This window comes from Penicillium verhagenii (genome assembly GCF_028828195.1).
Source record: "Penicillium verhagenii strain IBT 33310 chromosome Unknown utg000008l_segment0_segment0, whole genome shotgun sequence".
Classification (NCBI taxonomy): domain Eukaryota; kingdom Fungi; phylum Ascomycota; class Eurotiomycetes; order Eurotiales; family Aspergillaceae; genus Penicillium; species Penicillium verhagenii.
The window spans coordinates 752,832-778,374 of NW_026643172.1; the positions used below are offsets into that span (position 1 = coordinate 752,832).

The window sequence follows — 25,543 nt, forward strand, 5'->3', positions numbered from 1 at the left end:
CAAGAATTTTAGACTTTATCGTCCAAATGATTTATCTCAAGTAAAACGTCTTGGGTAACACTGAACAATTTTGGGAAGTATTATTGATGTTATCTCGCGACACAAAATATGGTCTAAATGTATGATGTACTCAGAAGTGCGTCGAAGAATCTAGGATATCTACTTTACTCGGAGGAAGATGGAATTTATCGGGAGACTCTTTACAAAAATTCCAGAATTAACTCTTATAATTTTGGCATCTAGAAGAGAGAATTGGTTTTTCTGGCAATGGGTTGAGTCTCGTGGATCTATAGCCTATAGTTGACTAGACTGGAATGCTGGTTTCTGCAGACATCTACATCCGCACCTGCATTACCAATCTTACTATTCAAAATAAGTGGCACTGGTAGCTCTTGCCCTTCGAAGCGGTCAGGTAGGACAAGTAAAGGCCACTGGACTAGCTTGAGTAGCGTTGATGAGTTAGATTTCTACACGCCACATGTGCATCGGGTATTTGGCTACTAACTACTGATTTTATGCATCATTTTTTAGCCGCTCTCCCATCGTTATTCTTCATATCTTGTTTGCAGTACCCAACTCTACCAGCATTCCGATTAAACAGAAGAACTTTGAAAACAGGGGTTTTTGAAATCTTTTAAATCTTTTCTTCGGTCTTGGACCTTGTTTTTAGTGCATGCTGCATAAGTACACACTTAGTATGTCTGTGCGAGATTCAAGCATGCAGAGGGAAGAAAAAAAGTCCGTGGTCAGCTGAGAGAGAGAATTGCGACTACATGTAAAGACTAAATAATGCAGAGGGACATAAAATCTTTCAACAAGCTACTCAAGCAGGCTCTCCAATCTCAGATCTGAGTTAATCGCTAGGCGCGCCGCATACGAGAATTCTGACCAATGACGCAGCTTCGTCGTTCTTCATTGCCTAATGTGCTTAGCGCAACCTTGGCATCTCCCGCCATCTACTAATACTACCATGTACAGCGCCATGCACGGAGTACTCCGTAGCATGATATAGCGAGATGATGTGGGGCTGGGGGGTTCGTGTTATTTTTCGTATGCCGATTTGGGTCCCTTTTACTGAAACGATTGTGAATTGGAGTTGGGAAGTTGTGAATTCCGTTACCCGTTAACACACCTCAACCCACATACAATGGCAGTCCTTGACACCCAAACCAGCAAGCTATCTCCACTTAATGAGGAGTTCGCAAATTTAGTCCAACGCACACTAAAGAAATGGAACATCCAAGGGGCTGCTGTTGCTGTTGTTGATGGGGATGAGACTTGGTCCGAGGTACGTCGTAAACAGGCTTCTTTTCCTAGTACCACGGTGCACGAGGGCTCACTAGAATCAGGGATATGGAGTTGCTGCCTTTCCTGATACGCCAGTTACCCCCGACACGTTGTTCTACACAGGTAGCACAGCAAAGTCCTTCACTGCCTCCGCAGCTTCACTATTGGTCGATGACAATGAGAAATATCCTCAGATCAAATGGACCACCCCGCTCAGCGAGCTCATCCGTGATGACTTTGTCCTGCAAGATGATTACGCGACAACGCATATCACATTGGAGGACGCGCTCTCCCATCGAACTGGCCTGCCGGGACATATGCTGTCGCTCGGCCGCGAGGGCACAGTTCGTGATGTGGTCCGCAGCTTGCGTCATTTCCCAATGGACAAAGAAATCAGAACGACTTGGCAATATTCCAACGCAATGTTTATTACCGTGGCGCACATGATCGAAGTAGTCACTGGCGAATGGTTGGGTGATTTTCTTCGTAAGAATATTTGGACTCCACTGGAGATGAACTCGACATTTTTCTCACTCGAAGACGCCAGACGCCACGCCACTTTGAAAGGCACCACACTGGCCAAAGCATATGGCTGGAACAAGGATATTTCCGAGCCACTAGAGATCCCATATTGCGAGGGAACTCTGAGTGGAGCAGGGGCCGTGATTTCAACCGTTCGCGACTACGCTATATATATACGCTCGATGATTCGGCAATCCGGTCCGCTGTCCAAGTCAGGGTACGAAGAGCTGTTGAAACCTCGTTCATTTGTGCCTCAATTGCTTCCTCAACTCACGCAACAGTCGTTGTATACACTTGGTTTGATATCGAGCACATATCGAGGGGAATCTATTATCCTGCACCCCGGTGGCTTGGATGGTATGACGGCAACAATGATTTTTTTCCCAAAGAAAGATTGGGGAGTCGCTGTTTTTAGTAACGCGACGGGCCCAGGGCGTGAATTCATCGCGTGGAATTTGATCGATGATCTACTTAATGTGCCAGAGGAAGAACGCATCGACATCTTTGAGCTGTAAGTTCTCTATCATATTCAAAACATCACACAGTGTAAATCATTGCATTGTCAAAATGACTAACAAATGTCCAGGAAGCAGAAGAAACTCATCAAAATCGAAGAAATGCGAGCCACAGCTAAAGAGAGGTTGTATCCCTCGGCACCGTCACCTGGTCAACCGCACACATTGCCCCTGCAACAATATACCGGCAGGTATACCCATCCTGCCTACCCAGACCTTATAATAAACACAAAGGGTGCCGAAAATCCCGGGCTGCACGTTGTCCTGACAGGAAGCTTGAATGTGAGCCTGAGTCTAGAGCATGTATCCGGTGAATATTTCTTGGCCGAAATCTTTGAATACATGTCGGTCCCGGAGCCATCGACTACTGTTAAAGCTGAATTTCACATCAGCGTTGCGGGCCAGGCAGACAAATTTGGATTCATTGCTGATTTCTCTGATATGCCCGATACTATGATCTGGTTTGATCGGGATGATTAGCATGAAATTTGTTTCATAGGTATGCAAAACGTGGAAAGCATAACAGCCCTGGAGGTTTTTAAGAACTTGATGGGGTTCATAAAGCAATGTTCAAATGTTGGTCGAATGTAGTGGAATTCACAGAATCCATTCATATGGCCTAGAGTAAATTTGCTGCCCAAAATTTCGTTTCCAACTGAGTGGAAGCTCGAATCGTTTCTCCCTTACGCCAACCATGTCCCTCCCCTTCAAAAACGACAAGCTCAACCTCCTTGCCAGATTTCTTCATCGCCTCTTCCATCTCTGTCGCCTGCGAAACAGGAACAACCGTATCGATATCACCCTGTAAAAGCAACAAAGGAGCCTTGATTTTCTCCGTATGGTAGAGTGCACTCCGCTTCCTGTATCTCGCCTGACGCGCCTCATCACTCCACTCACCCTTGCCCAGCACAAGGCCCAAAATATAATGACTCTCAAACTTGTGCGTCAGCTCCGCAAATCCTTGCAAAGAACTTATTCCATATAGACTAATCCCTGCAGCCCAGATATCGGGGTAAGTATAGAGCGCTTGCATAACAGAATAACCGCCAGCACTCTCGCCCACAATTCCAACCTTGGTCACATCGATCACCCCCTCCAAAGCGAGATATGACACACAGCTTGCGGCGTCGGCAATTTCGGCTTCTCCCCACGCACCGTCAAGAAGTGCGCGATATGCTCGGCCATATCCCGTGGATCCGACATGATTGACGAGCACGTACGCGTACCCTCGTGAAGTCCAGTATTGGGTTTTAAAGTCGAGTTCTGGAGTGACGTGACCGACGGGACCACCGTGCATCCATACAATCAAGGGCGGCAGTGTTCCAGCCGGTGCTTCGAATTCAGGGTTTTTGGGTGGGACAAATAGGGCATGGCCTTTGTCGGAAGTGTTGCTGTAAGTCCGGGGGAATGTGACGTGGCGTGCCTGGGAAATCAGACTTTCTGAAATGGGTTTCTTAACTGTTGCTCGGATCGCGTTTACAGACACGCCGTCACTCAATTCAACATGGTATAATGCCTGCGGAACTGTCCGAGTGCTTCCGATCACCGCGAAAGATGTGGGCGAGACACACGCCAGAGCATTCCTCAGGATATCGACAAGATCAATAGATAAATCCTTCCATGAATTGGACTCCAGGTCGATTCTGATCAAGTTAGAGGTTGCGTTCTGAATGACGCTCGCAACAATGGTCTTTTCATCCATGAGAATATATGTGCAACTGACACTCGGTCAGTGGAGGTTTCATTTGGTGGTTTTTCTTGTGACTCCAAATGTTTTCAACCTACCTTCCCAACAAAGGCTCCCTGCTTCCAAATTCTCCCAATCCAAGCCCTTCAAGTTGTATATGATGTGAGGCTTTCCCATCGAATCGGTATAGCTGCCAGTAGCCCGTTCTATCACTAACAAAAAACAGGGTTCCATCCAACCTCCATCGCGGCTGGCAGATACTCTCGACGCCTGCCTGACCCGCCACCACAGTCGAGTCCAGAAGCTTTCCCGGCTCCCACGGAGCCAAGTGGAGTACAGAGCCCGTCCATGGCATATCGGGATGATTCCATTCAACCCAAGAAACCTGTTTCCCATCCGGACTAAACTTAGGATGCGAATAAAAGTCCGCGCCCTTAGCAACGAAGTTCACATCACCCGTAGCAGCATGAATGGCCACAACGGTATTTGTCACAATGGGCTCACTAGACTCGTTGGTCTCATGCGTTTCCTGGACAGCAAGAATCCATTCCTGCGTTGGAGGATAGACGTGGAAATCGCTAAATCGATTCGAGGCATCAGGAGATACGATGTTTTCGACCGTTCCAGACTGCGGATCAAGCAAGAAGACACCGTTGGTTGGATAGTTGGTGAAAATTAATTTGCCATTTGGGTACATGGCGAGAGAGCCACCTCCGTATTCATGGATTGTGCCCTTTGCACTGTATTCCGCAGGAAGTATTTCCCTGGTTGTTGAGTCTGATATTTCGACAATCGTGTATCGCCCCCCCTCAGCCGCGCGCGACTCAAGCGCATATATTTTTCCTGTAGATGGCTTATCCATGGACCATTAGTTCTAAGGCTCAATTACCAATCACTATGGCTGGTGGCTTACATTGGCTTGGACTCCTTGCAGACTGAAATTTCCGCCTGAAATACTTTCCGAAGGGACCCATTTCCCATAAGGTGCTTCTTGCCGGGCCATAATCTTTCAAAATTATTTCCTTCAGATGTTTGAAGCTAAATGCTGTTTTGACGATGCAAAGAGATAAAATGTTCAACTTGGAGTATTCAACTTTAGTGGAAGCCTAGTACCCAGGTCAAAGGTTACACTCTTTCTGTTAGGTTAGTCACCCCTTGTCCTATTTACCCCTCAATAATTAGTAACCTTTGGCTTAGGCCTCGCTTTTCATTACCGATTAGAGAATTCTGTAGGTCAATTCGCATGCTTGCAAGTCTTCGAAGCCACTTATCTGCCGTCTTTCCCCTTAAGCCTGCGATGCTTGTTTTTCCCACGCGGCAATCTGCAGGCGATGTCCAACCATACTAGTATTGTCGGATGCCATTCTCTTATCATTGAAAATTGATGAATGCTATGATTTATTTGCGTGTCCAACTTAGATGCAAATAACTACTGTCTTCGACGACTTAAATAACAAAATACCAGAAGGTGATTTAAAAATGCAAAAAAGAAATGCTTGCATCATCCGTGAATCGAACACGGGCCTCGTCGATGGCAACGACGAATTCTACCACTAGACCAATGATGCTAGTTCATGTAGTGGGTCTGACAATATGGAAATATAATCCACCCCAAAAAATAAGCTAGTACTATTCGCGAAAACGTTATAACAGCTGGCACCAAATATGCGGAACAGGTCAACTGGTTTGAATTCAACTAGCTAAGCTCTGCTAACTTCTTCGGTCACAAGTGCGCCGTTATCACGATTGTCCCTATGAACATGAATCTTGCCCTTCAAGGTATCAATCGCACCTGTCTTACCAATAACCATACCCGGGTAATCTCGCGAATCGTCTACCTCCTGAACATTCAGATCCTGAATGAGGAGAGCAAATACCAACGCAAAAACCTCAAGGATGACCGCGATCAACAGCATCAGTCGGAATGTGCTTGTATATGACTGGTTGATAGCATCCCGGGTCGGCGAACCCCAGGCATATTCCATGGCAACCTCAATCGACCCTTCAATCTCAGCAAGCTGACCTAGAGCATCGCTGGGTAGATACTGGGCAAGCTTCTGAGGAAGAATAGCTGAATAAACATTTGATTAGTGTGGATCCAAGGAGCCAATTTAAAGTCACATAACATACCAGTCCACACTCCTCCAGCCACCGCTCCGCCAATGGCACTGCCCACTCCCACAGCAGTAGTGAACAAAGCAGTTACTGCGGCCATGTCTGGGATAATATTAGCAGTGGAATTATAGACTCAAGGTCAAGTCAGGATTAGAGAGTGTATTACCATCCTGGCTCACGGCTGTTTGCATGCCGAGTTGCATGGTGTTGATGATTCCTTCTCCAAAGCCCAATATTAATTGCGAGACAACCAGAGCACCCAAATGGTCGTGCCCATTGATATACTTATATGCCAATCCGAGTCCAAGAAGATTAAGAGCAAACCCGGAAACTGTAATCCACTTGTATCGCTTTGTATATTTCACAAGGAAAGCGGCTCCAAACTGTCCAGGTACAGCAGCGAACGGGATGAGAATTGCGATGTTTGTAGCGGCCGTAACAGATAGTTGTCCGGCGACCAGCTCGTATGTCACAATATAGTCTTGAAGAATGTAAAGTGCCGTATAGTCAATCAATGACGCTGGTCAAGTCAGTATAATCCCTCTATCTGATTAGGCATTGGATCCTACCTGCTAGGCCAAATATAACAGTTCGGCTCTTGAACAACCTCATGGAGAGGATAGGCCAAGGGGCCCATTTGATTTCCCACAAGACAAATGCAACAAGGCTCACGAAACCGATCACCAGCATGGCAATAATGTGAGGGGCTTTCCAAGTATTCGTTGTCCTTGCCGCCAGTGTCATAGGAACAAGTAACAGGGACAGGCCTGCCGCAAACAAGATTAGACCAATGGGGTCTAGGCGTTTGATGTTGGCAATGTGGTTACGGTGCTTGTAAGTCCCCTGAGACTTTTGTTGTCTTTTAGCCTTTCGCTTGCTGTGGAATAGAGATAACACAAGTGGGGTCCCAACTACGGGCACAAGGATTGCGAATATTCCAAACCCCCATCTCCATGAGACTTTGAGGACAGAAGCTGCAAATGGGGCAGTAATCTGGTCAAGTTAGCTTCCATTGAAATTCATGATGTGTAATGTCTTGTGCGAGATTAGCTTACCCAAGCGGTAATGAATGACGGTGCATATGGAATTGCATTCATCACTGCACGATTATGAAGATCACTCGAATCACCAGCAATAATCTGAAGCATCAAAAGGATCCCTATAAAGTTCCGTTAGATTGAAGTTAGGGTAGCAGGGAATAAGCGAGTATTACCTTCGAGACCAATTACCCAGAATACTTGAGCGCCAGCGTAAACACCAACCGTCGCGGAAGAAGAAAGCATAATCTCGCCAATGGTCGTCATCAATATGCAAAATAGAAACATCTCCAAGCGTCTAAGATCTTCATCAGTCTCTCCTCGCACTATGAAAAAGTCAAAATAAGCTCATACCCGTAGAGATCGGCAAATCTGGCCAGTGACTGCAGACAGGCTAAACTATAAAGTTAGTTTATGTCTTATTTTCGACGAACATTGAATCAAGCGACAATCTTGAACCCACCAGATGCAATCACTGCTTGAACAACAGCGATCGTGCCCACGAGTGGGGCCGAGCTGAAGCCACTCGCGGCATAAGGGGCAAATGTCGAAGATGACTGGTTATTCAACGTGACGACAAAACTCATCAGACCAGCAGAGACCCAGATCACGATCAGACTGCGAAGACTCCAGTTGCGCTTGATACCCTCCAGATCCGCCAGACCAGTTCTTTCGGCATTCTGCACGCTAGGGGATACGTCAGTGGCGGTGATGGCGCCCACGTCGGATTTCTCATCCTTCAAATCGCTTTGCGTTCCACTGGTACTCATAATTGGCAGCTTACAACCCCGAAGTGAGTAGTTGGCAACAGAAGAACCAGTAGGTTCGGTGCAGAACCTTATGTACAAACCTTCAGAGGATCTGTGACATTCCGAAATTATGGTCTTGAACCCTTGGTGTGAAGACCTGCAGGCTTAGACAGCTTTAGTGCGAAGGCTAAAGTGGAATTTTCAGGGATGTTGTCAGGGATGAAGTTCTGCACGGGCGCTCGCTCCGGCGTTACCTGTTTCGGCTCGCTCTGTCTTACGGGCTTAGATAGCCTACCCCGCTATGTGAGACAATTCTATTGTTTTTTCCTCTTAGCTTGAAGTTTCTTCTCTTCCTTTATAGTCGGCTTGCATGAAAATCTTTCTATTTAATTTTATTTTATCTGCCGTGTTATTATCTTCGCTGGGATCCCCCCTCGCACCTTCTCTTTTGCCTATCGGCATGCTAGAGACATGTGAGGAAGATCGCAATGTTGCTTAGTAGACCTCTGATAGAGTTCCTACTTAGGTAAAGCGACTACATTGTTATACCTTGTCCCTTGGATGCGATCCTTCCCACAGACCGCCACAAAGAAATCGTTATTGCTTCGATAAAACTCCTCCTTCTCTTTAATATCACTGTCCATTAAGGAAATCCTGAAAGCATCGTGACCGTCGCTTTTCATCAATATTATCAATCGGATAACCCGCAGCACCAATGCCACGGGTACTCCATCCTCAACCGCCATACCGTATTTTCCAAGCTTTCCAATCCAATCGCTTATCCAATCGGCTACCGCAATGTGTGGACAGGAGGACGCGCAGCATGTCAACAAGGAGAGAATTCCAATCTTGAAAGTATGTTTGTATAGGCAGTCTTCCAAGTCAAGACCGCAGGCAATTCGAAGCAACAGACTTTCCCACGGATAGTTCTCTCGCGTGAAGGTGGAGTCACCTTTGATTGAACCGAACTGTGTCATTCGATCGAGCATTTTCTGGGAACTGCTGAACTGAGCCGAGGCATAGTATGCATAATTGATAGCCGCCTCATAGCTCCGGAACCTGAGAGGCTGGACGTGCAGTTTACCATCGATCTCTTGAATAGGGTCAAGTGATGCGGAGGTGAAAGACTCGATGGGAAGCTCTGATACGTCGAGTTGCGTATGCCAATCGTCCAGGTTTTTGCGATTTTGTTCAAATGACCGGATATACGATTCTTCAATATTGGCAGGCTGGCCTGGTGAGTCATTTTGCCTGGACGACATATGTTCGACGAGAGCCCCGAATGCGACTCGGCTTTGTTCCTCTGTGGCTAGACTGACTCCGCGAGAAACGTAGAAGTCCACTATTACAGTTCGGACAGTGGCAAATACTTCACAAAGCAACTGTGCAATGGTGTCGTACGAGGTTGTACCTGGTCCTACCGAATCTTTCGGGTCTCGAGGTTGAATAGCAGCAAGTGGTCTGGATCGACCAGACCCAACTGTGAGCCGCTTGTTTATTGACAACGATCGAGAGCTTTTCCAAGTGCTGAGCAATTTCGGGTTGAGCTTGATCGAACCGTGCTTCACATGCGACTGAGCGGAGCAGTGTAGTTGATTGATCAATTCCATTTGCTCAACGGCACCAGCGATCGAGCCAACGTCGATTTCAATATAATAAAAAAGAAGTGAAGTGGCGACGAGGTGATCGAGGGTATCGTCAGGAAAGCCATTCACATATTCTGCCAGTTCTCGAATGCCCTTTCCATAGTACTGAAGGCTTCGATATCGGTGTGTGCGCTCTGGAATGTACCTTCCATTATCGCCGGAATGAATTGAAGCCCCTGTATGGGCTAGATGAGATGCCGCCACTGCAAGAACGGCATATCTGAATGGCAGGAATGCGGGTATGGTCAAAGTGAGATCGGCGAATACTGGGGGTAGAATCGGGGTGACAGAAGTTGTCCATTGAGAAAAATAGAACTCCTCGAGTGTTAGAGCATCGGAGGTATCGAATGTGAGATCGTCTCCACTTTTCGCAAGATAATTCGGTAGATCTTGTGGTGGTGATCCCAGCATATTCCAACTAGGTGGCTCCACTTGATCATTTTCTGCTTCTTTAAGCGACGAGTCCGGGGTTCGAGAAGACGACGCGCTCTCCTCTTCCTGCACGGATTCGCGATCGGAAATCTCCATATCGTCCATATTGACGCAAGAAATCGCGACGGGCGCCCACTCGACATTGTCGAAGGAAGCAATAGGGCCTTCCTCCAGCACGGTCGGCCTTGTGAATCGGTACCTCACAATATAACCGTAGCCATCGCATGTCAGACCCAGTCGAACGCAGGTCTTGCATGACGGTTTATCTTCATCGCACTGTTATGTTACTGAAATATCAGTTTCTCGATTTCCAGCAGGTAAGGTTCACTTCTGGATTACCTTGACGCGGCGGCGCCGACAGGTATGACATCCCGTTCTGCTACGGGTAATGTTGGTCTTTCTCTCTTTTTTCTCTCCTTTCGCGCGTGCCATAGTTAAGGGTCAACAGCGTCTTTGATGAAAGCTCTAGAATCTAGATTATGGGTAAGAGTGGAGCCGGGGCTCATCCATGTGGAGGGATGTTTAAGCGTAAGTTTGAAGATGTAAGCCATTTTCCCCCTTGAACGCACATTATTCTCAAGGTTCGTCCCCCGCGGCTTATCACATGACTGCATAAGCAGCATAATAGCATTTATTGGTCATCGCAGGCTTCCAAATGCTTAATTTTCTTAATTAATGATAATCTTCATGCTGATGGAAATACGCATAAGCAGTTAATTTTGGCTTGACTTTCCAGGTCATTAATGTTTGTCTCGTTACTCAGGTAACATAGTTTGCGATGGAAAATTAAGGTACTGGTAGTATGTGCCTTGAATTAAACCACGTTTCTGCTAAACAATAAAAACACAAAATAAACTTAAACAATACAACAAGACTACTAGTAAAGTACAAAGTCGGGCAGAGCCGAGAGCTTGTTTTCAGTCCTTTATGCTCGAATTTCAACAAGACACAGACTTGGCGAATTACTATAGATCCTTCTTCCTGGCCCCCGACCAGCGTTGATACGTAGTAGATCCACAATATCTATGGCGAGAAAAATGTATTTTATGCGACATCTGAGTAATCTCTTATGGAGTCATGGGTATCTAGGTGCTTGATCGGGTCAGCTTGTGCTTGCATTCAGAGGGGTACAACCAACGGCTGCGGGTTCTATCTCTTCCCCAATCCATCAATGGCTCTCGTATGTCGTATTCAAAGCCGGTAAACCCCCGGTAGCTGAAGGGGTTGTTCTCAATTTCTAATTGTGAATCTCGATGGCGTGCACCGAGCTAAGTGGCGATGGTGCAACAGTGGATAGTAGTGACGTGAAGCTGATTCTGATCGGAGGTATTTCAAGGCTAAGTGGAATTCCCCCGCAAGCAATACCTACTAATCATTATCGTGCAATCAAATCCTACTATTTTTAATTCTGTCCCTTGCGAGGCAATGGCCTCTAGATAGTGTGCCGTGGGGTGTTTGGGTTTGATTTTAGACTTTATTTTTCACAAAAGTACACTTCGTGATGGCATCATCGTGAGCTTGGATTGTGCTTCTCTCGGAACAAAAAAGTCATACATTCTCAATCGAACGCCACCGGAATGGTTCAAATGAACGGACAGAGGGATCATAAAATTTCCAGATGTCTTGAGGGTCGAAAAATAGAAGTACCCGGAGGGTGGAATATAGATCATTCTATACAATTATTACGGTGGGCAAGGGTCGGGTGCGACAATGTTAGGAGTATGGTAAAGACAACATTGGGATATTGAGAAGATATCTGACTGCCCCCTCATCATGAAGACAAAAATTGCCGAGCTTCCTTTTCAAAACATCCACAATTCAGGTAGTTCTCTTCGTGCTAATGTAACTAAGTATGAGCAACTGTGTCGCCATATCAACTACCAATTAGCACGCCAAATTTGAAAACATGCCATATATAATACCTGTGCGCCATGCCATATCATTGAATTTTCTTGCAGCAGGCTGTGCCCAAATACTTCCTCTGGCTTTTTGAAAAAAAAAAAAAAAAAGAGACAGAAAAGATGGGCTTCTTGCGCAGCAAAGGAGATGTCGAGGAAATTGTCACTTCTGACATCAGTGTCAGTGACATTGACCAGGGAAGTCTGCATTACACAGCAGAGGGAGGAGAAAACTCCAATAGGCTCACTGTCCAGGAAGCCAGTGGTGCTCCCGTTGAGCAACACAGTCCTCTTGGCTACTCAGTGGGATGGGTCACTGTGATTTTTCTTAACATTAGTATGATGATCGGAACCGGAGTGTTCTCGACGCGTATGTTTGTCCAACCTTCTTATCCAAACCCCGCTCGACACTGACCAATGGGCATCCTTCAGCATCTACCATTCTCGCTGGAACTGGATCATTTGGCCTGAGTTTGATTTACTGGGCCATTGGCTTTCTCATCGCATACAGTACCCTGGCGGTTTATCTTGAGTTTGCCGCTTACTTCCCTTCGCGGTCTGGCTCCGAGGTGGTTTACCTGGAGCAATCTTTTCCCCGCCCTCGTTATCTGTTCCCAACAGTGTTTGCGGTCCAGACTGTACTTTTCTCATTCAGTAGTAGCAATGCGATCGGTAGGTCATCTTGAGGAAGCAGATATCCCCACTCAAGATTCAATACTGACCAGTATTGAATAGTTCTCGCCGAGTATTTGTTCGCTCTTGGAGGCTCAACACCTACCGCGTGGCAGGAGAAGGGTGTGGCTGTAGCAGCATACAGTGTGGCCGTCTTAGGTTAGCTCTATCTACCCAAGTCTTGCCGTTCCTTTCAGTGCTCTGACGTTTTTCATTTTAGCTGTCATCTTTCACACCAAGGGCTCACTGATGCTTTCGAATATCATCGGTGGTATTAAGCTCATCACACTTATTTTGTATGTTGACTAAATAAGGAAGCCGAGACACACTGTCTAACGTTAAGTTTCTGGCAGTATCGGAATCACAGGTCTTGTTGTTCTCGGTGGCCATACCTCTGTCAAGAACCCAACTCTTAATTTCAAGAACGCATTCTCCGGCAGCTCAGAGGCTACGGTATATGGAGCAACCAACGCGATGATTGATATTGTGTTCTCTTATGCTGGATATACAAACGCGTTCAACGTCGTCAATGAAGTCAAGGTTAGTCCACCTCGTTGGTTCATCTTTCGTTCAAGCGATGGCTAAACATTAAAATATCAGAATCCCATCAAAACCCTCCGCTGGAGTGCTCCCCTCTCTCTGGCAACCACAGCAGTCCTTTACATTCTGGCCAATCTCGCATATTTCTCGGTAGCTACCAAGGCGGAGATTATTGCATCGGATCAGGTCGTTGCTAGTATCTTCTTTGAGAAGGTGTTTGGAACAGGAGGAGCAGCCTCTGCCCTTAACTTCCTTATCTGTCTCAGTGCATTTGGTAATTTGATGTCTGTCTTGATTGGCCAGTCTCGAATGCTTAGAGAGTGTGGAAGGTGATTATTCTTTGAAAGCCTGCTTCAGTTAGTCATCTTACTTACTGACCTCCTCTGCAGACAAGGAGTTCTTCCATGGACAAACTTCTGGACTTCCACAAAACCATTCGGAACTCCTATTGGACCGTATACATTGAAATGGGCATTGACGATCATCATGATTCTGGCACCACCTGCAGGCGATGCTTTTGACTTTAGTAAGAATTCGAGATCTTTCATTGGGAAGAGGCCATGATGCTAACATATTCCGCGTTTAAAGTTGTGGACCTTAGCATCTATCCGGCAAACCTCTTCGTCTTTATTCTCACGGTCGGCTTGCTTGTTACCCGCCGTCGTCGAAAGCGTCTCAATCTACAGCCTGCAGAATACCGAGCCTGGAACGTGGCGGTGGGATTCTCTCTTCTCTCCAATATTTTTATGCTGGCCATGCCATGGTATCCACCAAGCACTGGCGCAGATGGAGGTGATGTATCATTCTGGTATGCCACATACTGTGTCACTGGTCTGGGAATGTAAGTCCTCAATCCTATAAGTCCTTTGTTGATATTCTGTGAGTTGCGCACTAACCAGACTCATCAGTATTGGTGCTTGTGTTGTATACTACTATGTTTGGGTGTGGCTTCTTCCAAAGTACTATAAGTATGCACTGCGACAGACAGTTCTCCATGGGGAGAATGGTATTACAGCACACCGATTGGTTAAGGTTCCACTTGAAGATCTCGAAACTTGGGATGCTGAACATGATGCAAGTGGGCGGTTAAGGGAGGTCATACAAACAGTGGATGGCGAGGTCGAGCTCAAGCACGATTGATTGAAATATTAGGTGAACTCTGCCAGTATAATATGAGTAAATAACGGAATGACCACTGTTCAACGTAGTATTGAATTTGACACAATCTCCGGGATGCTTGATTATTGATGGTGCTCCTCCATGGATGGATGTGGGCGACCTGTAGTAGCTTAGATACTACTACCTTATCGCCTGGTAGTAGTTTCAGGTTTGAAGGGAAATGCACTATATTAGTATATCCTGCATTATCTATTTATAGGCCAATAAACACCTAGCAGAATGATCGAGATCTGCAAGGCTGCATACAAATTTTCTGTGATGAGTTGGAGGAGGCCTGTAGAGCTAAGTACTATATGCAGCAACTAGAAGGCGCTGATCAGGGATTTTAATGAATCTGTGCACGTGTAAGCATGAGTAAGAAATATAGACACAGGGGGAAAAATCCATTTCAAATCACAGGGGATGCATTCCACTCTCGTTTTTTTTCTCGGGGTTTTTTTTCTTTTCTTTTTTTTTTTTCGATTGGCCGGTCAGTCGGGAGGGCAATTATCCTCGGGGGTTTCCAAACTGGCGGCAAATATGCAAGGAGTTATCAAGGCAAATAGCGCAAAGGTTAAGCCATGAGGAACAAAGGTATGCAAGAGAAAAGTAAGCAGCACAGTGAGTGAAGACCGTAACCCCCCTGAATTGAAAATGATAATCATAAAATAACTTGAAGACAATACAACACAGCACAGCACAATTCTTTTTCTCAGCCCCTATGCTGGTGAGAAAGCCCGGTGACGCAAGATCGACGCACGCGAGCTTTTCGGTAATAGCAAGATTTTCCGAAGCTTCTCAGCCTAAAAAAAAAAGTCAAAACTCCAAAATCTTCGAAAGTCAAAAGGTCAGAAATGCAGAAAATCAGAAATTAGAAAGGAAAGGCGCTTACTTTCCCCCTAACTCCGGGTCGTCGCCCCCCGACGCCTCAACCCTAAAAACGGCCAGGTAGGGCATAGTCTCAACTATCGACTCTCATGAAAGAAGAAAATAAGCCACCGATCCACAAAGAGTTAAGCCGATTGTCGATCCAAATGAAGCGTCCAAACGCTAGTTGCGACTCTTGCGACTGTGGCGTAAGTGGTCCATACAAGGCCCTGCTTTGACCTGTACTCTGTGGTCTGGTAAGAAAATCCGAACCGCTTTGACTGAATGTTTAGCCCTAGTGTTACATTCACTAGTAATTATGATCCTCGGCCTTTCTACACTGGGGAAGTGGGGACTCTTGGAGTCTTGGGCGACGGGGCGTGGAAGTGCGGGATGAGACCCACATGGAGAGAGAGACTTAGCCTCCTACTTACCCAGAGTCCAGACAGTAGGCTAACTACTCTGCAGGCACGATGCCACTCAAACGCACATCTCATGAAACAGTGAAGAGTAGTATTCTCTCACGTTGCTACATTCCAGTCTGCAAAAGTCCCACATGCAAGAGGCTCCATTTTATGAAACAGCGGTAAACGGGCTCACGTAAACTTGGCCCCATAAGACCAATCCCGGGAGCAAAGGCTTGGCGTGAGCCTATCTCTATTCGCGGGGGACACTTGCCCTCACGCCACTAGAATCCTCCAAACATCCTCCAAATCGCTCCAAGCCCCCATGGTTAGATGGGTCTCCCCGCGCGCTTTGACCGTCAAAGTCTTCAGAACAAGGCACTTGCTTTCTCATTCAGGAAAGGTCAAAGCGGATTCAAAGCCAGGATCCAATGTGGCTCTTGAGCTAGGATATCTGTGGTTTAGCGGGTGGCTGTCTTACTTTCTTGCTTGCTGCTCTACAGAATTCACAGAATCCCATGACTCGGCGAAGCCGGCCAGCGTCGGTGGTCTGAGACGCAAAAATGATCAAAACCTTGGAGATCCTTCTTGGCTGGAGAAATATTAAATGTGACGCATCCCGCACCCGAGCTCCTGGAAAGACTCAGACTCATTTGGTAGTACATCTTCAAGGTACCTAGTTGGATCCCTGATTATACTGGGATCATCCGTGGGCACAGGTCCAGCTTTCAATTTCGATTTTTGTGTGTCAACATCTCTCTTTGCCTTCCGAATCTATCGGAATTTCCCTATTGGCCTTCTATTGCGCTACAGCTACTTTGCGTCACCTGAAGGTGTTGGTCCATTGACACCCCAAGATGGAGAAAGCGGCCGAGTTGCAGGCAGAGGGAGTGAAAGGGTATACTCAATTCTCAACCCCGCAGTTTTCTCTCATTGGCTAATTCCATACACTAGTGTCGCCGATGATCACAGTGGTGCGGAGAAGGCGCACGTCGAGAAAGTCAGCCTCCAGAACAATCTTACTGCACGGTATGTTTCCCGTCCAAAGCCCATCGGTCCTTTTTTTTCTCACAACTTTACAGAATCCAAAACCCATTGGCCGAATTAACGAAAGATGAACTCCTCCGTGACGTCGAAGAATTTGCGCGTGAAAATCAGCTGGAATCTATTCTTCCAGAGCTTCGGAAGGGAGCTCTGGTCGCTCGTGACCCGGCGGACTTTGAGGCGGTCCCCGATTTGACCGAAGTTGAACTTGGGGCTATTCGCGACGAGGTTCTTCATAGATGGCGTCAACCGGCTGCTCTATATTTTACAATCATTCTATGTTCCGTTGGTGCAGCTGTGCAGTAAGTTATTTTGTGTATCGAATATTTCACCTACTCCAAGATCAGCTGTGCTGATATGTCCGGATATATAGGGGGTGGGATCAAACCGGATCCAACGGTGCCAACTTATCATTCCCGGATGCATTCGGTATCCCTGAAACAGATTCACCCAATGCTAGTCGGAACGAGTGGCTGGTCGGTGTCATCAATGCGGGCCCATACCTTTCCAGTGCGTTCTTCAGTTGTTGGTTGTCGGACCCCTGCAACCGATACCTCGGCCGTCGCGGCACGATCTTCATGGCCGCAGTCTTCTGTTTCCTCTCCCCAATCGGTTCTGCGGTAACACAAAACTGGCCTCAGCTTTTCGTGACACGTCTTCTCCTCGGAATTGGCATGGGCTTGAAGGCCTCAACAATCCCCATTTTTTGCGCTGAAAATGTGCCGGCTAATATCCGTGGTGGGTTGGTAATGTGCTGGCAACTATGGACTGCATTTGGAATCTTCCTCGGATACAGCGCGAACCTGGCGGTCATGAAGGTTGGATCGATTGCCTGGCGTCTGCAGTTTGGATCAGCATTCATCCCCGCTGTGCCCCTTCTTGTCGGTGTTTACTTCTGCCCGGAGTCTCCTCGATGGTATATTAAGAGGGGCTCGGCCGGGAAAGCCTATCAATCACTCTTACGCTTACGAAACACGCCCCTCCAAGCAGCAAGAGATTTATACTACATTACAGCACAGATCAAGATCGAACAAGAGATTATTGGTCCCAGTAACTATCTCACTCGATTCGGCGAGCTCTTCACAATTCCTCGCGTTCGCCGAGCGACACTAGCTTCTTTCACTGTCATGATTGCCCAGCAGATGTGCGGTATCAATATTGTCTCTTTCTATTCTTCAACAATCTTTTCCAATGCCGGCGCCACCAACCAAGAAGCCCTGTTCGCAGCATGGGGCACGGGACTGGTGAACTTTCTCTTTGCCTTCCCTGCTGTGTGGACTATCGATACATGGGGTCGTAGATCCCTGCTTTTGTTCACATTTCCCCAAATGGCCTGGACCCTGCTAGCAGCGGGATTTTGCTTCAAGATTCCCGAAAGTTCCAATGCCCATCTAGGCCTCATCGCATTTTTCATCTACTTGTTTGAGGCCTTCTATTCCCCTGGCGAAGGACCCGTCCCTTTCACATATTCAGCTGAGGTGTTCCCTCTCTCCCACCGTGGTACGTTAAATATGCTTATACTATTGAATTGCGAAGACTAACGTTGATCTAGAGGTTGGAATGGCCTGGGCTGTTTCCATTTGCTTGGGCTTCGCTGCCGTTCTATCAATTACCTTCCCCCGTATGCTTCACGTAATGGGTGCTACAGGAGCCTTTGGTTTCTATGCGTGAGTATCAAGATCCCAAACCTCGCTGTCCCAACTGCGCTAACAGATATATATTAGGGGACTGAACGTCACCGCACTGGTCATGATATTCTTATGGGTTCCCGAGACGAAGCAACGGACCTTAGAGGAACTGGATTATATCTTCGCTGTGCCTACTCGAGTGCACATGCGCTACCAAGTCTTCAAAGTTCTTCCATGGTGGTTCAGGAAGTATATCTTCCGTCAGAACGTGACGCTGGAGCCTCTATACCACTTTGATCATATTACTACAGATGAAACAGCTGCAGATGTTCGGAAGCGGAGTGTAGTTTCTGCTAACTTGAAGTCTGAGACTGGATAATTCTGGTCCATCTTTCCGTCTTTGGAATTTCTGGGAGGCCGGCAAACACTGGAAACCTACTATGGTATGAATAATCGGCAGATGAGACATGACCTTGGTTTTACGATACTTGGAACGTGACATAATTCCCCATTTGATCGGATGCTAGCAGAATATTGGACAATTTTATTATTGATAATTGAAGATCTGTTATCTATACTTGAAAATATCTTTTAGCAAAACCTAAATTTTAGAAAATTTATAAGTGGACACCAGTCCATAACCTTGGAAACCACTACGCGGGGCTTGATTCAAATCATGGAAATCCGAGCGGGAAAGTCGGATCGGCTTTCTAACCGATGGCTTTGGTTCTGTCCAGTCCGGCAAATTGTATGGGGTTTGTATTCCGTGTTTGATTGTTTGCATTACCTACAATGTCTCACGGTTTCGCCAGCTTCTTGTGCATTCTACTTTGAGATATTCTCTGCTTTCCACCTTTATTTTTGCACAGCCACTGGGTCAATACATGGGGTCAGGCGACATAACCCCAAAATCATTATGCACAATGCACACAATGCCGAATGACTTGATTTGATCGCCATCCGGGGCAACACTTTAAATGGGCGGTAAGGGTTCTGCCATCTTCTTTCTCTCCCGGATTAACCTATTATTCCGCTCCGAGTGCGGATAAACAAATTGGAGAAAGAACGCTTAGCCGGTCAGGTGCTCATTTCCAAGCAAGATTACACGCTTCTATGGGCAAAAGACAGAACCCAGAGCAACGGAATAAGGGCGGGGATAATGTTTTGTCGCCCCCTCTCTTTGCACTGAAAAAAAAAAATATTATAATAGTAATAATAACCCGGGGAGGGCTCCTCCACACTTCTGACAACTTACCGATTCTTTCCCTAATCACAGAATCCATTCAAAAACAAGCTTTGCCCCTGCAGCGTTGAAGATAACCGCCAGGGAACAAGTAAAATCTCCCCCAACTCAACCAACACCCACAACACTCTATATACCCACCGCAACAATGGTCTTCAACCGCCCCGGTATCGCGTCCATGTCCCTGGGCCGACCATGGATCCACGACCTTCCAGGAAAGCTGATGCAGGCCGCCGCACACGGATTCGAGGGAATCGAGCTCTTCTTCGACGACCTGGACTGCTACGCGCAACGAACATTCAACGGCGACCACCTCGAAGCCTCCCACCAAGTCCGCCGGCTCTGCGAGCGCCTCGGCATGAGCATCATCTGCCTGCAGCCATTCTCCATGTACGAGGGTCTGATCGACCGCGCCGAAACCGAGAAGCACGTCACCGAGAAGCTCCCCAAGTGGTTCGTCCTAGCGCGGGCGCTAGGCACGGACATGATCCAAGTGCCATCCAACTTCCTCGGACCCGACCCGGCCACCGGTGCTCCCCGCACAACGGGCGACCGCTCCGTCATCGTGAAGGACCTGCAGCGTATCGCCGACATCGGTGCCGCCGAGGGCTTCCGCTTCGTCTACGAGGCCCTGTGCTGGGGTGACCACATCGACACCTGGGAGGCGTCGTGGGAGGTTGTGCGCGATGTCGACCGCGCCAACTTCGGACTGTGCCTGGACTCCTTCAATATTGCCGGTCGTGTGTACGCTGACCCGGCTGCGCCTTCGGGCCGTACACCCAATGCGGCGGCGGATCTTGCTGCTTCGCTGGATCGTCTGCGCAATGCTAAGATCGACCCTGCTAAGATCTTTTATGTCCAGCTTGTGGATGGTGAGCGTCTTGATGCGCCTTTGGATGAGAAGCATCCTTTCCACGTGGATGGACAGCCTATCCGTATGTCGTGGTCTCGCAACTCTCGTCTTTTCCCCTTCGAGGAGTCCCGTGGTGGTTACCTGCCCATTCTGGATGTGGCTAAGGTCTTCTTTGAGGATCTTGGTTTCCGTGGCTGGGTTTCTTTGGAGCTGTTCAGCCGTACCCTTGCCAACCCCGATCCGTTTACCCCCGCTGACCACGCGTGTCGTGGTATCGACTCTTATTACAAGATGAGCCGTGTCTTGAACTGGGAGGGCCAAGAAGAGAAGGCTGTCAAGTCAATTGCGCCCTCTTCTCCTGTGCAGCACCGCCTGTGAAATGAATATTTGGATGGGAGATGAGAAGATATCTAGGAGGGAATCTTCTCTGTTCATATTTTATTTGTATATATTGCATACTCCACGACTATAGATGATCAAAAATTACGATTCTACACACTCAATCAGTCTACGCATGTATCTGTAAACCTTGCACATATGCCTTCCAAGTCTCAACATCTCGCTGCACCCAAGGTTATAGGCAACAATTCATTGATGGATATAACATCCTCTCTTTGAAACCACCCACTCACGTGTAAATTTTCAAGAATCTAAAATACCTCATCTATCCATGTATTCAACTTTGTTCTACTCGCTGCTATCAGTTTTTGTATTCTTTGCTTCAGCCTCCCTTCTCCATCCTCCAGCATACCTCCATTGGATAAAAGGGCCAATTAGCGAAAGTAACTGCACAGCAGCACATATAGTGAACGTGGCTCCGACCCCAACGCCGTTAATCATAGGCATCACAAAGCTTGTGCCACCAGCAGCAAACAGGCATCGAGCAAGGTTAATGCTAGCGCTAGCAGCCGCACTTCTCTCGTGAAAAATGTCCACAAGGTAAGTCATGATAACGGACTGAATGGAGCTAACAGTCCACCCAGTGATGAAAGTCGTGATTATTGGAACTGCAATATGGACTCTGTATTGGATAGTCCAGCCAAACAGAACCAGTGAAAGACATTGCAAGATTGCAAAAATAGGAAGAAGTCGAAGGCGCGCCTTTTCGAGGGGGAAATCATTTTCCGCTGGGGAAACATCCCGACCTTCGGCATCAGATAGCGATTCAACTTTGGCTTTCACTTTACGGTAGTCTGCATCCAAGATCTGACCCGAGATCAAGGTTCCAGCCATAGAGCCAACGCCATTGGCAATGAAACTCAGCCCGTTTTGGATCTCCGAGAGACCATACTCATCAGTGAAGAGGGAGGACATTGCGGTGATGCTCATCTGCCACACAGCATAGTATATGGCGAGAAACACAATAATAGGCGTGGAGTGTTTGCTAAACAGAATGCGGAACGGCCCCAAGACGTCGATGCGTTTTCTAGCAGCTGGTGCAATTGCCACACTCGAATCCCATTCAATACGAGTCAACTTCTGATAGATTACCAGAGGATATTTCACCCAGAAGTTTTTGGCCGGTGGCACCTGGCTTCCGTTCGCCACCAGCGACCGAAGCGTCTCGGGCAAGAAGATGAGTATAACCATTAAGAATACGCCGCTGTAGATCGTCATCAGCCAGAAGATAGACCTCCAGCCTAGTGTACCAGCCATGGCACCACCAATGATCGGGCCCACAGCTATAGGCACGAGAAGACCTCCTTGGAAGATGCCCATAATCCCGCCGCGTTCTTCACGCTTAGTGATATCGCCAATGACACCCGCGCCAATGGCAATGGTGCTTGCACTGCCTGTGCTTTGAAGGCATCGGAGAATGATGAGTGTTGCATAGTTTTTTGTCTCGGCTAGACCGATGCATGCGCCAAAAAGTACTAGCAAAGTGAAGGTGTATGCGACTCGACGTCCTTTCACATCGGATATAGGGCCCCAGAGACTGGGCGCAAGTCCCTGAAAGACAAGATATGAGGTTACGGTCAAATCGATAAGCTCTAATGAGACATTTAACTCCTTAGCGATTGTAGGCAAGGCTGGGAAGTAAATGTTGGACGCAAGACCAGAGACTAATGAGAATTAGGCAAAGAAGAAAAGATTTTTTCTCAAGGCGGGAAACATGAACATGGACATCCATGCCCAGGTTTCATTTGGGGCAATGGCTTACATGTCGCCGCGGTAGTAACAATAGCCACAATAATGAATTTTTGTCGTTTATCAAAGATACTGAAAGGTGGTTCTGAGGAAACGACAGAGGGTTTCCCCCCTTTGGTAGACGGGGGAGGCACTTGCATCACGGTGTTTTTCCATATATTCCAAATAGGGAGAATTAAGGTGTCTCAAATATTTTTCAATTGAGCAGAGGTGGGATTATAAGGAATATGAGGTTGATCTGTAATGCATAAAAAAACTCACCAGAGCAACCGGGATTGAGACCGGAGTTGAGTCAAGGGCTGAGCTCCGACTACGGAGATCAACGATCCCGGGATACTTGTAAGTGGAGTTTCTGGACAACCAAAACTATGAACTACTGCGGAAATTCATATCGGAGTTGAGTCAAGTTTGAAAATTATTTACCTTTTTTATTGAAATTCGTTTGCACCACAAAAGATGTTGTTTTCTCTCACGAAGCCATGGTCTCCCCCAATGGCAAAGTGGACTTCGGCCAGAACTATGCAGTCCTCAACCTCGATTGGATGCCTCTTCTTCTAAATCCCATTGAAGAGTCACCGGAGGGCCAATCGCTCATTGCCAATTACTCTCAGTGGAATAATGTCGTTCACAAAATGAGTGATCGACCCCTTACTATTTTCACGACTTTGCAGTTCAATCGTGGACAATCAGACGTCAAACCCAACACGCCCTTTTCTAAGCTCATTGAACCATTCGGCACCCTTGAGACTGGTTCCCCCGGAGTCGGGATTGATCCTCGCTTCACAGTCGATGAGGAAGATGTCGTGCTTTCCAAAACAAGATGGTCTGCTACTACTGGGAATAATTTGGAGCAACTGCTGAAAGCCCAGGATATTGATACGGTTGTTATCGTAAGTATGCAATTCAAAATGATATTTACTGTGTCTTTTTTTGACTGACCTCTTCAGTCCGGGCTGAGTCTAACTGGAGTCGTAATGTCTACAATTTACCGATTGTTTGATTTGGATTACAACATCTTCGTTATTGCAGATAGTGTTCTGGAACTTCCGCCAAGTCAGCACAACGAGATCTCTAGGGTCATACTAGGGACTCTTTTGCCCAAGATGAATATTGAAGTCATTACCCTAGGCCAGGCCCTTCAGGCTCTATTAGGCACATCTTTAATAAATTGACGGCGTTGCAAGATAGGAACAATTTAAGTCCACATGTGCATGGATGATAATAATATACCTGTAGATAGATGCGTCAGTCCGATGTAATCTGTGAGCTCTAGTTGCTGGTTAGATAACATTCAAATGTTACATATTCGGAGTTGAGTTTTGTGTTGGAACTCCGAATCGCCGGGAACACCGGAAAATCAATCAGTTAATTATTATTTGGATTTCACTGGAGTCCACCTGCACACATGCATGTGGGCACGGGTATCCCCTGGAGATCCCTTCTTTAAAATCTGCTGCATACCTACTTGACCAGTCATCAATTACATTGATATACCGTGCGGAGGCTGATGGATTCTGCCACAAAACTACTATGCAACTCACATCTCTGCCATCCAACTTGACCCTCTCCAGATGTCCCCAGGGCCGTTCTATATATAACACACAGCGCCGGCAATGCGAACCACAAGGTACGCCACCTCACGGCAGAAGGCATGCCAACAATGCTCGGCCGCCAAGGCCAAATGCGATCGCAGAGACAAATGCTGTACAAGATGCGCACAACGCGGCGTTCTCTGCACGTATCTTCACGAACCCCGCCCAGAGGCATCCACACCACCTCGGAGTCGGAACCTCGCCAACAACGAGGCCATGCTCCGCAGCCCAGTCAGCTCAACCAATAATCTAGGATCGCACCCCACATGCAGTGAAGGCAGCGTAGACTGCTGGAATCCAGCCATCCCATATCCTACCGGAGAAGGGTCTATTCAACCAAGCTCGCCCTTTCAAGGGAGTTCTCTAAGTGAGATCCGCACACCAGCGAATAATGAACGACATCCAGCAAGCACGCCCGAAAGACTGAATTTCTCAGACCTCCACCTCTTCTGTCCGATCGATACCAATGAAATCAACTCCCGATGGATGAACCATTACATCCCTGACCCGGAAAAGAAAATCAAAAACTACCCGACCAGCGTCGTAGCCTTCATATCCCGAATCCTGGAGTCATACGCAGCCATGGCAACGCGGGGCCAAGAACCAGCGTTCGTGCACGCGCTGCAAAAGACAGATGTGCGATCTAATACAATAATGGCAACATGTCTGAGTTTAGTCCGTATCTGCCAAGACCCGCTACCAGGAAGCGAGGGCGTTGCCGTCGCGGTTCTACAGCGCGAGATGAAGAGTATCACGGCTGTGCAATTGAATGCTCCCGATAACGATTTGTCGCCGCTGGCAGCCTTCCAGGCTTATCTGATATATGCGCTTGTTCTGTACTTCAGGCTGGGCCAGGGCCTTGATTCGCTCCGGCAGACTATCATGCCCTTGCAGGCAATTGCGCACCGTGCTTGCGGCCGGGGCATTGTGTGTGTTTCTGATCAAACGTGTTCACGCCCGAAATGGGAGGAATGGATCGTGGCCGAAGCCAAGAGAAGGACATTGTATGTGATGTATCTTTTTGATGGCCTACTCTGTGCTCAAGAGGGGCTTCCTGTTTTCTTTGGGAGTGAGTTGCAAGGGCTCCCTGCGCCGGGGAGCAAGTGCCATTGGCAGGCTAAGGATCGGGTGAGCTGGGATAGAGCTTTCAATGTTCATCTCGCAGAGTGGGTCGAAGGGTATCTTACTATTGACGAGCTTTGGCCTATTCCGGTCGGGTTCAACGAGCATGATGTTTCAAGGTGCCAGAAGAGAGTGAACCGATGGGTTGAAGATGTCGATGAGTTCGGGACTATGCTTTATGCGGTCACGGCATGTACACATGGTACCTGATTTTTCTGAAATCCACGAGACATGATTCATCCCGGGGTCCCTTTGCAGCGTTGACGAAAGCTTTTTCCTCGCAAGGGTTATCTTAGACCTGAGTCTAACCCCAGGTTTCAGTCCTGATCTCTCTAGTTTAAGCGAAGAGGTCCAACCACTCGCATGTAGTACGTACCCCGGGCC

The 25,543-nt window shown here is 47.4% G+C and overlaps 10 protein-coding genes across 10 annotated transcripts; 6 read left to right on the forward strand and 4 right to left on the reverse strand.

Moving 5' to 3' along the window:
• Nucleotides 1–1,147: 1,147 nt before the first annotated feature.
• On the forward strand, nucleotides 1,148–2,804 carry N7466_008254 (uncharacterized protein; the record flags this gene model as incomplete). The annotated part of the gene is made up of 3 exons (XM_057167643.1): nucleotides 1,148–1,288; nucleotides 1,350–2,320; nucleotides 2,396–2,804. The coding sequence occupies 3 exons, from the start codon at nucleotides 1,148–1,150 to the stop codon at nucleotides 2,802–2,804; spliced, it is 1,521 nt and encodes a 506-aa protein (XP_057018274.1).
• A 139-nt stretch (nucleotides 2,805–2,943) lies between these two features.
• On the reverse strand, nucleotides 2,944–5,014 carry N7466_008255 (S9 family peptidase; the record flags this gene model as incomplete). Its single annotated transcript, XM_057167644.1, has 3 exons — nucleotides 2,944–4,042; nucleotides 4,110–4,864; nucleotides 4,925–5,014. 3 exons carry the CDS (start codon nucleotides 5,012–5,014, stop codon nucleotides 2,944–2,946), a joined length of 1,944 nt encoding a protein of 647 aa, XP_057018275.1.
• A 697-nt stretch (nucleotides 5,015–5,711) lies between these two features.
• Nucleotides 5,712–7,933, reverse strand: N7466_008256 (uncharacterized protein; the record flags this gene model as incomplete). The annotated part of the gene is made up of 8 exons (XM_057167645.1): nucleotides 5,712–6,082; nucleotides 6,142–6,228; nucleotides 6,293–6,646; nucleotides 6,696–7,119; nucleotides 7,182–7,285; nucleotides 7,340–7,461; nucleotides 7,518–7,557; nucleotides 7,627–7,933. The coding sequence occupies 8 exons, from the start codon at nucleotides 7,931–7,933 to the stop codon at nucleotides 5,712–5,714; spliced, it is 1,809 nt and encodes a 602-aa protein (XP_057018276.1).
• A 497-nt stretch (nucleotides 7,934–8,430) lies between these two features.
• N7466_008257 (uncharacterized protein) lies at nucleotides 8,431–10,095 on the reverse strand (the record flags this gene model as incomplete). The annotated part of the gene is made up of 1 exon (XM_057167646.1): nucleotides 8,431–10,095. The coding sequence occupies one exon, from the start codon at nucleotides 10,093–10,095 to the stop codon at nucleotides 8,431–8,433; it is 1,665 nt and encodes a 554-aa protein (XP_057018277.1).
• A 1,916-nt stretch (nucleotides 10,096–12,011) lies between these two features.
• N7466_008258 (uncharacterized protein) lies at nucleotides 12,012–14,240 on the forward strand (the record flags this gene model as incomplete). Its single annotated transcript, XM_057167647.1, has 9 exons — nucleotides 12,012–12,258; nucleotides 12,321–12,560; nucleotides 12,624–12,719; nucleotides 12,781–12,856; nucleotides 12,914–13,100; nucleotides 13,161–13,429; nucleotides 13,490–13,626; nucleotides 13,689–13,941; nucleotides 14,009–14,240. 9 exons carry the CDS (start codon nucleotides 12,012–12,014, stop codon nucleotides 14,238–14,240), a joined length of 1,737 nt encoding a protein of 578 aa, XP_057018278.1.
• Nucleotides 14,241–16,386: 2,146 nt separating this feature from the next.
• N7466_008259 (sugar porter family MFS transporter) lies at nucleotides 16,387–18,580 on the forward strand (the record flags this gene model as incomplete). The annotated part of the gene is made up of 6 exons (XM_057167648.1): nucleotides 16,387–16,427; nucleotides 16,484–16,558; nucleotides 16,612–16,875; nucleotides 16,947–18,073; nucleotides 18,126–18,240; nucleotides 18,298–18,580. 6 exons carry the CDS (start codon nucleotides 16,387–16,389, stop codon nucleotides 18,578–18,580), a joined length of 1,905 nt encoding a protein of 634 aa, XP_057018279.1.
• A 1,012-nt stretch (nucleotides 18,581–19,592) lies between these two features.
• Nucleotides 19,593–20,675, forward strand: N7466_008260 (sugar phosphate isomerase/epimerase family protein; the record flags this gene model as incomplete). The annotated part of the gene is made up of 1 exon (XM_057167649.1): nucleotides 19,593–20,675. One exon carries the CDS (start codon nucleotides 19,593–19,595, stop codon nucleotides 20,673–20,675), a length of 1,083 nt encoding a protein of 360 aa, XP_057018280.1.
• A 309-nt stretch (nucleotides 20,676–20,984) lies between these two features.
• N7466_008261 (putative MFS multidrug transporter) lies at nucleotides 20,985–22,585 on the reverse strand (the record flags this gene model as incomplete). Its single annotated transcript, XM_057167650.1, has 2 exons — nucleotides 20,985–22,360; nucleotides 22,459–22,585. The coding sequence occupies 2 exons, from the start codon at nucleotides 22,583–22,585 to the stop codon at nucleotides 20,985–20,987; spliced, it is 1,503 nt and encodes a 500-aa protein (XP_057018281.1).
• A 339-nt stretch (nucleotides 22,586–22,924) lies between these two features.
• Nucleotides 22,925–23,617, forward strand: N7466_008262 (cysteine hydrolase family protein; the record flags this gene model as incomplete). The annotated part of the gene is made up of 2 exons (XM_057167651.1): nucleotides 22,925–23,335; nucleotides 23,393–23,617. 2 exons carry the CDS (start codon nucleotides 22,925–22,927, stop codon nucleotides 23,615–23,617), a joined length of 636 nt encoding a protein of 211 aa, XP_057018282.1.
• A 441-nt stretch (nucleotides 23,618–24,058) lies between these two features.
• N7466_008263 (Zn(II)2Cys6 transcription factor domain-containing protein) lies at nucleotides 24,059–25,369 on the forward strand (the record flags this gene model as incomplete). The annotated part of the gene is made up of 1 exon (XM_057167652.1): nucleotides 24,059–25,369. One exon carries the CDS (start codon nucleotides 24,059–24,061, stop codon nucleotides 25,367–25,369), a length of 1,311 nt encoding a protein of 436 aa, XP_057018283.1.
• Nucleotides 25,370–25,543: the final 174 nt, after the last annotated feature.